General features: G+C 40.5%; 1 protein-coding gene across 9 annotated transcripts in view; it reads left to right on the top strand.

Moving 5' to 3' along the window:
* LOC136881194 (protein turtle) overlaps positions 1 to 13526 on the top strand; it is an 850346-nt gene extending 836820 nt beyond the window's left edge. For 8 of the 9 annotated variants that reach the window (XM_067153896.2, XM_067153892.2, XM_067153894.2 and 5 more), the window contains one exon: positions 10814 to 13526. In XM_067153896.2, coding sequence (XP_067009997.2) covers positions 10814 to 12140 — 1327 coding nt within the window. In that variant the 3' untranslated portion in view covers positions 12141 to 13526. The remainder of the gene's footprint in view (positions 1 to 10813) is intronic. The other variant, XM_067153897.2, reaches the window with a different exon arrangement.
* The last annotated feature ends 247 nt before the right edge of the window (positions 13527 to 13773 follow it).

The raw sequence follows: 13773 nt of genomic DNA, 5'->3' as shown, positions 1-13773 counted from the left end.
TCCTTATATTTTCCAATGTTTGGCACTCAATAAACTGTTTCTAGTCTTACTTGTTTCTTCACAATTACCTAATAAGTGAAAATCATCATTCTCTGTCCCACAAAGTATACATACTGATGTATCTCTATGTTTTAACCACCCCTTATTTTGATGTAACCCCATCAGCCACCATACCAACTCTCCCCTGTTTAACCTATCAATGTATCTAATATTTATCCCCGTTACTTCCTCTGCTTTATTAAAAACACTAAGAGAACTTCTTAATCTACTTTCTGCCAATAATTTTTGCCTATAGATATCTTTAATCCTCCTTGACAGCACCTTTATCCCTCTAGCTTCTGTCTTCATCCACACCTCTTCCCATATGTACCCCAAGCCTATCACCTCCAAGTATCCCTTAATTTTTTCTAGCCAGCATCCCTCATACATGCTCTTCCGTTGTTGTTCGTACACGGCCTGTAATACCCTCCCCCTTCCTGTCTTTTTATATTCATCCAATATCTAACTATTCTTTTCACACAGTCAAATTCCAAATCCTCCCCACACATTAATTCCGCCCCTGCATGTGCACAGCACACATCTTACTGAAATTACTAATAATTTGTCTTAATTCAACTCTTTTCTCATCCATCCCCCATACTTCCACGCTATACAATACCCTACCGAAAATCACCAATCTTAAAACTAACCTCAAGGTTTTATAACTGATACCTGGATATTCGGTTTTAGGAAAGATTATTCCACTGAAGCTCAACTTGTAGGATTCCAGCAAGATATAGCAGATATCTTGGATTCTGGAGGTCAAATGTACTGTATCGCGATTGACCTGTCTAAAGCATTTGATAGGGTGGATCATGGGAGACTACTGGCAAAAATAAGTGCAATTGGACTAGACAAAAGAGTGACTGATTGGGTTGCTATATTTCGAGAAAATAGATCTCAGAGAGTTAGAGTAGGTGAAGCTTTGTCTGACCCTGTAATAGTTGAGAGGGGAGTTCCTCAGGGCAGTGTTATCGGACCTTTCTTATATATATATAAATGATATGAGTAGAGGAGTGGAATCGGTGGTAAGGCTTTTTGCGGATGATGTTATTCTCTATAGAGTGATAAATAAGTTACAAGATTGTGAGCAACTGCAACGTGACCTCGAAAATATTGTGAGATGGACAGCAGGCAATGGTATGTTGATAAATGGGGTTAAAAGTCAGGTTGTGAGTTTCACAAATAGGAAAAGTCCTCTCAGTTTTAATTACTGCGTTGATGGGGTGAAAGTTCCTTTTGGGGATCATTGTAAGTATCTAGGTGTTAATATAAGGAAAGATCTTCATTGGGGTAATCACATAAATGGGATTGTAAATAAAGGGTACCGATCTCTGCATATGGTTATGAGGGTGTTTAGGGGTTGTAGTAAGGATGTAAAGGAGAGGGCATATAAGTCTCTGGTAAGACCCCAACTAGAGTATGGTTCCAGTGTATGGGACCCTCACCAGGATTACCTGATTCAAGAACTGGAAAAAATCCAAAAAAAAGCACCTCGATTTGTTCTGAGTGATTTCCGACAAAAGAGTAGCGTTACAAAAATGTTGCAATGTTTGGGTTGGGAAGAACTGAGAGAAAGAAGAAGAGCTGCTCGACTAAGTGGTATGTTAATACCAATATAATGGTCCGTTATTGGACATTATAAATTTTCCAGCTAACTCATTCTTGGTTGCCTGCGTTTCGCCCTCGTGTGCTAAGTTAGGCTCGTCAGTTGGGACTTAGCGCACCACCCAAGACGCAAGGCTAGTGCATACCGTGGAGGCCACTGCATGGGCTACTTGAAGCCACCAGCAGTGCCAATGCACTATGAGAGCTATGTCTCATTTTCAAAAATTGATGCCTGCCTGGCCATCGAATGATGTAGATGTTGGTATTATAAATTTACTCATTCGGGACAAATATTTTAGGTTCCCTATGGGAATCAACATCTACATCATTCGATGGCCAGGCAGGCATCAATTTTTGAAAATGAGACATAGCTCTCATAGTGCATTGGCACTGCTGGTGACTTCAAGTAGCCCATGCAGTGGCCTCCACGGTATGCACTAGCCTTGCGTCTTGGGTGGTGTGCTAAGTCCCAACTGACGAGCCTAACTTACCACACGAGGGCGAAACGCAGGCAACCAAGAATGAGTTAGCTGGAAAATTTATAATGTCCAATAACGGGCCATTATATTGGTATTATAAATTTACTCATTCGGGACAAATATTTTAGGTTCCCTATGGGAATCAACATCTACATCATAAGTGGTATGTTCCGAGCTGTCAGCGGAGAGATGGCGTGGAATGACATTAGTAGACGAATAAGTTTGAATGGCGTTTATAAGAGTAAGAAAGATCACAATATGAAGATAAAGTTGGAATTCAAGAGGACAAACTGGGGCAAATATTCATTTATAGGAAGGGGAGTTAGGGATTGGAATAACTTACCAAGGGAGATGTTCAATAAATTTCCAATTTCTTTGAAATCATTTCGGAAAAGGCTAGGAAAGCAACAGATAGGGAATCTGCCACCTGGGCGACTGCCCTAAATGCAGATCAGTATTCAGTATTGATTGATTTAACTAGCAAGTTTTTGACCGAGGCTAGGGCGGCCAAACCTCTGCTTCTCACCCTACTAATCTGACCATTCCAAGTCCCTTTACTGTTAATAATGACTCCTAAATATTCCAACTTACTTACTTGTTCCAGCCTTTCTCCCTGCAGGACCCATTTCCTGTCCTCCCCTCTTCCTTTGTGTACCTGAGCGACTAGCATTTTAGATTTATTCTCATTAATTCTCAAGGCCCATTTCTTTGGGAAATCCGACACTGCATTTAAAGCTTTCTGCATCCCCCCTGAAGTTTGAGTCATCAATATCACATCATCAGCAAAAATCAATCCCGGTACCTCCAACCCATTAATTACCGGCACGGCCCAGTTGCTTGCCCCATGCCCATCCAAGATATCGTTAATAAATAAAATAAACAATATTGGTGATAATTTGCACCCTTGCTTTAAACCCACCTTAGACTCTAATGGTCTGCTCAATCTATTGTCTCCCAATTTTACACAGAACCTGACCACCCTATATATTCCCTCCACTGCCCTCATCATCTTTTCTGAAACCCTTAACCTACCCAATTTCACCTATAGAGCCCCTCTATTCACCTTATCAAATGCTTTTTCAAAATCAATTGCTTCCGCATACACCTTATTTCTTGACAGGCTCCTATACTTCTCCAATACTCTCTTCACTATCATTATAGTATCCACTGTTCTTTTTGTTTTTCTAAACCCCCCTTGGTAATCTGTCAATACTTCATTTCTTTCAGCCCATTCACTTAACCTGTTCGCCAACACCCCCATGTAAATTTTACTTAAGGAGTCTAGCAGAGATATTCCTCTATAATTGTTCAAACTGTTCTTACTACCCTTTCCCTTATATATTGGACAGACAATTCCTATTTCCCATTCCTTCGGGTATTTCCCCTCATTAAAGATCTTATTGAATAGTTTAACTATGCCCTCTATCATTGTCACATTTTTGCTAATTTCTTTCCAAAACTTATTATTGATCCCATTACATCCCCTCCCCCCCCCCCCTCCACCCCACGGACCTGCCCCTGATTCTTCTTATCACTGTCAAGGTTTCTTCCCTTGTAATTTCATTGTCCAGTTCATAATTTGCCACTCTTCTATTCCTCCAAATTACTTCTTCCCCATCTTTCTCCATCATTCTTCCCCCTTTCCCCCGAGTAATTCACCAAAGTATCTCGCCCACTGAACATCCTGAATGCTCGTTATCTCTAGGCTCCTTCCACCCTTAATTATTATATTAATCCTTTCCCAAACTTTTTCAATGCTGTTAGTCTTACAATCTTTATTTATGGCTTCAGTTTGTTCCTCTAACCATGCCTTTTTTACCTCACAAATTTTCTTTTTATACTCCTTCCTCAACTTACTTCTGTGCTCCCACCTTTCTTTCTATACTCTTCTAATGCACCCAGCAACCTCTTCCACATTCCATCACACTCTCTATTAAACCATTCTTCATACTCGTTCTTTTTCCTCCTTCTACATTCTACCTTCTGTGCTATCATCGTTATTGGATGTAGCAGCAATTCCAAGGCTTTATCAATATTATTCTCCTCTAACGCTCCTTCCCAACCATATTTCAGAAATTGTAATTCCTCTTTTGCTACCCTATCCCAGTCCTGTCCCACTTTCTCTGACCATTTGTACTTGTAATATCCACTCCCTAGTTTATCCTTCATCTTAACTTCCTTGTATGCTTCTCTTCCAACCCCCCCCCCTTTTTTTTAACATAACCCACACTGGGAAATGGTGCGAATCAATCCAGTCTCCTACTTCCATCCTTACAATATCCTCCAACATTCTTTCCGAGCTTAAAACCATATCTATTACACTACCTCCCTTCTTTGTAACATAGATCAATTTCCCCATACTGTCACCCTCCTTCCATCCATTCAGAATATACAAATTTCCTGCCGCGCAAATCTCTAGGAGCTTCTTCCCATAACTGTTCATAATTTTATCCTCACTACTTCTACTTTTCAACATACACCTTCCATCTTCCCTACTATATACAGGGCTCTGTTCCCCTATTCTAGCGTTCCAATCTCCAAATAACAACATATCCTCTTCTTCTGCAAACTTCTTTCTTATCATACTAATATCCACCAATAGCTCTTCATAAAGATGCTTATTTGCATATGCTGAACTACTAGGATGGTAATATATGAATGCTAGATTTATTTTCTTCATCCTTCCCTCTACCCATCCCAAATTAAATCTCAACCATATAGTTTCATTCATATCTGTCTCGATATCCTTCACTAGTTCACTAATTTCTTCTCTAATTAATACTATCATCCCTCCTGGGGTGCGTTCCTTAGTCCTCTCCTTTCTCATATATTTATATTTAATCACAAACCCCTTCCATGAAATCTCTTTCCCTGTTTCCAGCCACATTTCCAAGAGTGCCACAACATCGAAACTTTCTACTACTTTCCGAACTTTCTTATTTCCTAGTTTGCTTATTAGTCCCTCAATATTCACACATCCTATTTTCCAATACAGTTATAACTTTCCCTCCCTCCCTTCTAAATTTCCTCCCCTATTCTTACTCCTTGTAGTTGTCGCCCCCTCATCCCCTATCTCCATTTCTCCTTTGTTTGCCAACCTATACCGTTCCATGCCCTCCGTATCCTCCATCCCTTTACATACTTCACTCCACAAGTCTTTTAGACTACTCCTTTTTCTTCTGCTCATAACTGCTTTACCTTCCTGTCGATCAGTTTTCTCATGTCCTTTCTTGCTCACTAAACCACTGCACTCTGTTCTCGCCATTTCTTGCTGCTCACCCTCACTCACACCTTCGCTGTTCTGATCTTCTGTATTCACACGTCACTGTCCATTCTCACCTGAGTTGATCTCCTCTCCTTCCTCGGCTCCATCCCTCGTTGTTTGTTCTTCCTTCCATCTTGCCCTGCCATCTCTCCCCCCTCGGAACTAACGTGTTCGTCCATCTCTTTCAGCCTCGCCACTGAGAGCTCTCTAACCCATCTTCCATTCATCACACTAGCCTATGACCTCTTATTTGGGCCTTTAGGCCCTGTTGTCTCACTCTCCACAGGTGTCTGTTCAGAATCATAATTTCACTGCCTTCTTTTCCCAAGTCTCTTTTCACCCCTACTTTCTGGCCCTGTAAATTATTACCATTTCTTATCACAATTTATGGCATTAGGGTAGAGAAAATTTTTACCCTAATTGGCCTTCGTCCTTTAGTTTTTCCCACTCTCTCCACATCGTCTGTGTCCACTTCACTGAAGTTTACCTTCATCCTATCCCGTATGACCTCTACCACCTTGTGAATTATTTCAGTCTTGCCTTCCCTCTCACCTTCTTCCACACCATATGACTACCCATCTGCTCCTCTTCTAGATGTATCTCTTTCCCTCTTTGCCCACTCTCCTGTTCGATTCCTCAGTCTTCATTACTAACCATTTCTTCATGTTCCCTATCTCCTTTCTCCGCTCTTCCATCATGTCCTTTATTTCTTGTACCTTATCCCATTGACAATTTCCCTGTATTACTTCGCTCACTACCACCTTAAGTGCTGCCAAGTCCTCCATGCTGAATTTTCTGCTGTTATTTGGGTCTGGGTTTTAATTCCACCCCCACCCCCTCAATAACCAGAAGCACAGCTATCACTGTCGCTACCAGCACCGCTTCACCCATTTTTACTTCTTCTTTTCTTCTTTTCTGATCACCAGTCCATTCTTGGCCTCCTTCCTCTGCATTTCGCAATTGCGGCACGGCACGCACTGCACCACGCGACTTTGAATTTTGTTAATATATATGTGTGATCTCCTAACGCCACTGCCTTGTCGACTTGAGGCAACACAGTACTAAAATATTTAACAATTGTCAACAAAACTCATATATAAAAGTTATCCCATTGAAAGTTTTAATGATTGAAACCCTACAGCACATGGAAAAAGAAAAAAAGAGAGATGCACTCTTGTAGTTGTTTGGGATGAAGGATGTTCTTCACAAGCAAAATCTGTAAACATATGTAAATTGAACGTAACAAGTGTATATGTTTCAAAGAGCGCGTTGTCCTGCCAGAGCTAGAAGGCACTCCTTTTCCTTCGCCTGAGATGAAGTCATGTGAATGGGAGACGACTTTCTTGCTGTTGTACCATTAGGAGTGTTTACTGGGTACAGTTTTAAAATATAGAACTTGCTTTACGTCGCACTGACACAGATAGGAGTGGGAAGGAAGTGGCTGTTAAGGTGTGCCTGGTGTGAAAATGGGAAACCATGGAAAACCATCTTCAGGGCTGTCGACAGTGGGGTTCGAACCCACTGTTTCCAGGATGCAAGCTCAGAGCTGCACACCCCTAATCGCATGGCCAACTGGCTAGAGTAGAGTTGACCTAAATGTCAGTCTCTGGAGGTCCCAGATGGAAGATGCAGCAATCTGAACAGACATGAAGGCACCTGTGCAGAGAAAAGAGAGACACATAGTTGAAGTACAAGTAAGCTGGGATCCGTATACGATATGTAGAACTAGAAGCAAACGTGGATGTGAAGAAGCTTCTGTGAGAGAACCTGTGCTATCTGTGGAACTGTTGTTTATTTCTCTCATTTGGTCTCGTTTAACAAAGAGTGACAGACATTTCAGAATATCAATTTTTGATTGTTCTGAAAGGATTCTAGGTCAGTTAGATCTGATGGGAGTGATAGAGTGCTTCTCAGAGTACTAGATTGAAGAGTCGCTGGTGCCCGTTGTCAGGCACACGAGATGAGAATCAACAACACCCACAAGTAACTAATGCTTCTTTAATGCTGAATGGTAAGAGCTACAGAGTTCATTCAGTTGTTCTCAGACTAAATAGCCATCATAAAAGATGAGGATATTTCCAGCCCATCTTATGCTAATATTGTGTTAGTTTGTTAATACAAATGAATGTATGCATATGACTCGAGTTGTAAAATAACGTGAAGAGTTTGAGAACAAGTATCAAGGACTTTATGTTAATACAAAAGTTTTAACTGCTGTGTTTGGTATTTCCATTATTTTGCTTTATTATTACCGTATTTTTATTATTATTTTGTTTATCCCTTTTCTCCTTCTTTTATGACCACATAGGATCACTTTAGTCAGTCCATTGTTCAGGTCCCTTTGAAGTGATTGTTCGGGCTTTGCAGTCCTCCCAGTACTTCTTCAGACGCTCCGATCTTTGTGCCCTTTCCTCCATTGAAAATATGTGTGTTGTTGGTTTGTTTCGTGTAAGGGTAAAGCAGAGGTTTGTATTCTTGAGTTTTGTATTCAATTTTATCTTATTTGTGGTGTCTTCTGTTGTAAGGCCTATTTCCTTCAGATCCTCTCTTACTTCTCTGATCCATTTACATCCTGTTGTGGTATTTTTTGAGACGAGATTGTGTTGTACTAGTTGTTTCAGAAGTCTCGAGTCCTGCATCCTCATGATAGGTCCAAAGAATCCCAGTCTCCTCTTACGCATAGTATCTGTAATGTGTTCTAGCTCTTTGTACACGACTTTGTTAGGTATTAACCGCCACTGTCCATCTTTCTGGTATTTTTTGTTGATGCAGGTTCTTCCAATCCTCCTTTCAATTTTCTGAAGTCTGTCAGTCTTTGATTGTTTATTCAGGTAAAAGAGTGTTTCTGCTGCATATGTACCTTCCGGTTTTATAACTGTGCTGTAGTGTTTTATTTTTGTATTTATTGATAGACATTTCTTTTTGTAGATATCCCATGTTAATTTTTGTGCTTTAGCTAATCTGTTTGTTCTTACTTGGATTGAGATTTTTTCATTTAAGTTATGTGTTATTACTTCTCCAAGATATTTAAATTGAGTTACTATTTTGATTTTATTACCATTTATGGTAACTTCTTTTAGTTGTGTTGGTTTTTGGGGCATAATTTCTGTTTTTTCAAATGATATTTTGAGGCCAATTTTATTTGCAATGTTTTGAAGTTCTGATATTTGGGTTTTTGCTTCTTTCATGTCCACTGCTAGTAATGCTAAATTGTCAGCAAAACCCAGGCAATTTGTTTTGGTTTTTCGGCCAATCTTTATTTTGGGGGGACATTTCCTAAACCATTCCCTCATTACCATTTCTAGAACACAGTTAAATAATGGTGGTGAGAGCCCATCTCCCTGCCGTAGTCCAGTTTTAATTTCAAATATCTCTGATGTCTCACCCCTAAATATCACTTTTGATTTGGTGTTGATGAGAGTCAATTTCATCATGTTTATTAATTTGAGGTGTAGTGCAGAGATTCTCTTTGGATGCAATTGTAAGCTTTCTTGAAATCTACAAATGTTATCAGTAGGGCTCGGATATTTAGGAAAAGTCATTTCTTTGCCTCAATTTTCTTACCTGATTGGATGTTGGTGCAAATGAGATGGTTATCATCACAATTAAGTGATTTTATTTGTCATATAAATGCATATTTTGGCTGTTTTTTTATCATAAGGTCATATTTTGAGCCATTTTCGTAGAAGCGTCATATTTCGGTCATATTTTGGTGGCTTGATGACAGCTGTTGCTGTGCAAAATCATCTTCAACTTACCGAATGCGAACTAGTGTTCACAAAACTGCTTCTCGGTATCACATCTACAGTTAATATAAGTGGGATACTCTGCCTCTTCTATCAAGATTGGACAGGAATTGTTTTCGAATAGTTTGTCAGAACGTCTGGCATATACACGGTATACACTTTGGAAGTATATCGAGCGCAATTACTCGTTTAGAAATTGCTAGCTTAGAAATTCATGCAAGTATTGAAATCCAGTACAACAATCAATCATATGGAATAGTTGGCGAGAGTGTAAAACGGAATCTTCAAAACACTCTCGCCATATACTTTCGAGCCATATTTTGTAATTTTTACATCATATTTTGTCTCTTTTGAGGTCATATTTGCTTGCTTATTTTCGCTATTTTTAGGTCTTAAACATCGGAACCCTAGTTATCACCATATCCCTTTTATTTATAAACATATTGAATTTTTTCCTGGTTGCATATTTTATTGTTTCATGCAGGTCATCTTACCCAGAGAAAATTCTCACACTTTGATACCTGCATCTAGGAAGTAAATTGAGAAAAGTGATCAGTATGTGAAGTTAGTGAGACTGTGGAGCTGCTAATGCTGTCTGTGTGTTGCGCAGCAGTGCTCATAACTTGCTGGCATAGTTCAGGAGTTTGTTCTTATTACGATATTGTGTAGATTTCACTCCCATTTCTTTACAGGATGGAACTTATTTCTGTTTGTCAGTTATTTTTATTTTATTTTAACAGTAAATTACGGTATTGATGATGTTTTATACATTTAAATGTACTAATAAATATCATAGTTGTTTTATATGCACAGACTTATTTTTGTGAAGGTCTATTTGTATCATTTCCCAACTGTAGTGCCTTTTGTAGCAGACCAATATGTGACCATTGCTACTTGCTGGGGGATTATGCCACTTGAGTTAAATAAGGAAGAGCAATCTAATGCAGGTATTGTGGACTACACACTGCTCCTCCGCAAAGCCTATTTAGTCATCTAACAGTGCTATACAATAAAACTGAGGAAAACCTACAATATTTTATATTAATATAAATCTTTTGTTCTTTAGGACTTAGTCCTAGGAATACTTATAATTAGGGCCATACAGTAATGACTTGTTATGAGGAAAACAAACAGCATATTACCAAAGTTTAGTGAAAGTTTTGTATAAAATGCAGGAGGTGTTATGCATTTTGTGATAATTCCAGTGAAGCCAGTGTGTTGTTGTTGTTGTTGTTTATTCTCCATTTCTGCTTGTAAATAGTGCTTAGTTTTAATTTTAAAGTTCAAATCAAACACAAGATACTTTGTGCACATTTTACTTCTTTGTTTACAATCTCTGTCCTGTCTTTTATTTGTTTCCTTTATGCTGGTCCACCAGGAGGAAAAAAGGTGATGGGTTTGTGTCTGCATGCTGGCCATGCTCTTCTCAGTAGATTTCTTGTTCGTACAACACAAGTGATACTGTAATGCATGGTGTTCTTCCACTCTGCCATATACTATATATGAATTGCCTTTCTATCTTGAAGCATGAGCCCAGACATATTGCAACCTCTAGCATTGACCGTAGCCTATTATTTCTACTTGTGAATTATATCAGTAATTTAATAATGAAATATCTTCGTCATATTTTAAATTTCATGTTGTTGTAACACAGCACTCATATTCTCTCTCTACAGACTTCGACAGAGCCGAGTACCAAGTGTGATACTGATAGGCGCAGCCTTAAAACGCATCCGCTCATGTCTGGCAGCCTGGTTTGGTGTGCACGGTCCAGAATCTGCTGCGGGGCCAGACAGGGCGGGACACTGGCGGCCCGAGTATCTCGGAACAGGTAAAAGTCTGGGTCACATATCGCGTGCAGCAGATGGGCGTTTTGTGCTGGTCGACTCGTCCATATCCAGCAGCAGTTCCAGCGACGACGGTGGCTTCCTGGCCCGTCGAGGAAGACGTCGCGCTTCTTGGAGACGACCGCTCGTTGGATACCCCAGTCAGCTCAGTTTACGTTCCGACGGCTCTGGAGAAAGTGCTCTGGCTGCTATCTACTCTCCAGCTCCAAGAATTCGGGCTAGCTCTCCAGCCACCCCTGGAACCTTGCTCACCACAGCTTGGTCTCCGAGTTATAACTTTAGCGATCTCAGCTCCGTGCGACAGCCCAGCTCCGTGGAAAGGTCGTTGCCTACTGCCAGTACACTGTCACCTCCCAGTTACTTACAACTGCGTTCCATTCATGAGAGGTACTCTCAGGAACTACCTTCTCTCCGTGCCATCCATGAAGAATCTGTCGGTGGAGGATGGCGAAGACCAATGGAAGCTCCTCCCCCGCCTCCTCCTCCTACGCTCTTCCTGCCAGTGCACCCACTAGCCACCAGTTCTCCCCCACGTGTTCGTATTCCTCCCCCTCATCTATATCAAGGTACGACCCGTCCACGGGCTCGCTTGCTTCCAAGACATGCTCGGCACGCCCGGAGCGCTCCTGAGTTGGCGGACACGAGCGTGACTGATCCACTCGTGGAAACTTCGCCTTCCAGTTCGAGTGGATTTGGCAGTAAGAACACATCGCAGCAAAATCACAGCTCCCAGTCAGGCAGTACCAGTGTTGAGTGGCGTCTTCCTCCATATCGACCGCCGCCACCTCCCCCTCCCCCCAGACCACCTCCTCCTCTGGTGGGTCGTTGGCTGGCCTTCACCACAGGTTTGCACGACACCTCTCCTCCTCATTCAGAGCCCAGTCACTCCCGGCAGCTGGACCTTAGCGTTGACGGTCCCTACGAGTTCGATGCAGTGTTTACTGCAACGCCTTCACCATCAGGAATCCACCGAGAGGATCGTGGGATCAGTGACTCTGAAATCTATGCCACCTCCCTGTTCCCTGCACGACCCAAGAGACTCGCCAAATATGATAACATTGAGGCGAGAGTGCAAGCCATGAAGGAAGAATTTCATGAGTTCCGCAAGCGCCAGGCAAAACGCAGACGTAGTCAGGAGTTGGAAAGTGCCTGTTGATGTCCAGTTTCAGAAGAACATGAGCAATCTTTTTCTGTCACATTGTTTCTTCTCTCCCACTAGGCCTATTCTAGCTGAAGCACTGATAGTTGAGTATAATCTTAAATTTGTTAGAATATTCTCAATTCTAAAAGCAGACATCAACTTGTGTCGCTAGAGGTGATGCATTGGGTAGGAATGTGTTCTTTTGTGTGGGCCATTGCTGAGTAGACAAGTTTCTAAAATGTAATTAAGTAAATTAATTTGAAAATAAAAAGGAACAAAAATACAAATAATATTATATTGAAAGAGTTTACTAATTACGTATCTTCTAAATTAAGTATAAACTCCAAAGAGGACAAAGTAATATTAACATAATTAATATATACATTTATTCACACACTCCATTGTCCCGTTTCTGCTCTTAAAATACAAGTGATTGCACAGAGCTCAAAATGTAGAGAAGACAGTTTTATTATTGAACATGAAGATGTGCGTGCGTGTGTGTGTGTCTCGAGTAATAATTCTAACGCTTTATCGTTTTTATCATTCTTGAGAGAAATGACTGGCTGATCACAGTTTGTTGATTTGAGTTCTTTCAAAGTACAAAAAGGGAGTTGTTATATTTAATTTAGTGTGAGCAGAGCCGCTCTTAGCAGATCAATCACCAAGAGGACCAAGAGCTGATGTTAATAAAATATTCTAAATAATGTATTGCTGCCTCTTTTCCAACCCCCATTGCCTATGTTCAAACACCGTCCTTAGCATTGTCTGCTAAGTCCTGCTCTGTTTGTTTTCTGTTATATTCTATCTGCGTGCTGTATATTCTCCTTCAGCCAGATACCAGGTGATGGGAGTAAGTTGGCCCACGTCTTTCCCCCGCAAGCTTCCCTCGGAGTCTTGGAGCGTTAAATTACTTTGTGTGACTCCTCTTGACTGTTCAAAAACAAAGTCGTATTTTGGATTCTTCAAACTTATAGGAATTTATGGAAACACAATTATCCACCATAGAAAAAGCTTTTACAGGCTGCTCCAGGCTCCCATCCTCGAGACTAGACGGTTGATATGGTAGTTTCCGAGGCTACCATCTTACTACAGCAGAAAAGCCAAAGATACAAATGCAATGCTGAGACTGACAAGTTTGTTTTCTTTTTATAGTTTGAAGTGTTTTATTTATTATATTCTCAAAACTAATTTGGAGCAAAGCTGTAGAGGGAAAGATCTCATGTGCCAACCTTTCTCTCTCTCCCCCACCTGAATATTGTTGATGTAAATATAAAATTAAAGATCTAGTGATATTTAAAATGTCTTAATTTGTCTTCACCATCCTGATCCTCATTATCAATCTTCAATTTTCAAGATTTCCTCACCATAAAAAAAATGTTTCAAAACTGTAAATAGGTTATGTTTGTCCAGGAGCCTGCCGTGTGATGCACGGACAACTTTATTAACGCTAATCTGAGAGAACAATGGAAGAGGTCTGACGCTTCCAAAATGAAGGTATCGGCAAAAGGAAGAGGAGGTACATTGTTTGAAGGTCAAAGTGTTTCATTCATAAACAAACAGAAATAGAACTTGCTGTGTTTTGTAAAAAGTGGTAATGGTATTGGTTATTATTAATTTGAGAAATAACAAGACTTCCTGGTCCACACGA

This window comes from Anabrus simplex, chromosome 9 (genome assembly GCF_040414725.1).
Source record: "Anabrus simplex isolate iqAnaSimp1 chromosome 9, ASM4041472v1, whole genome shotgun sequence".
Lineage (NCBI taxonomy): Eukaryota > Metazoa > Arthropoda > Insecta > Orthoptera > Tettigoniidae > Anabrus > Anabrus simplex.
The sequence above is the reverse complement of the archived record's forward strand: the minus strand, read 5'-3'. Positions and strand labels throughout refer to the sequence as shown.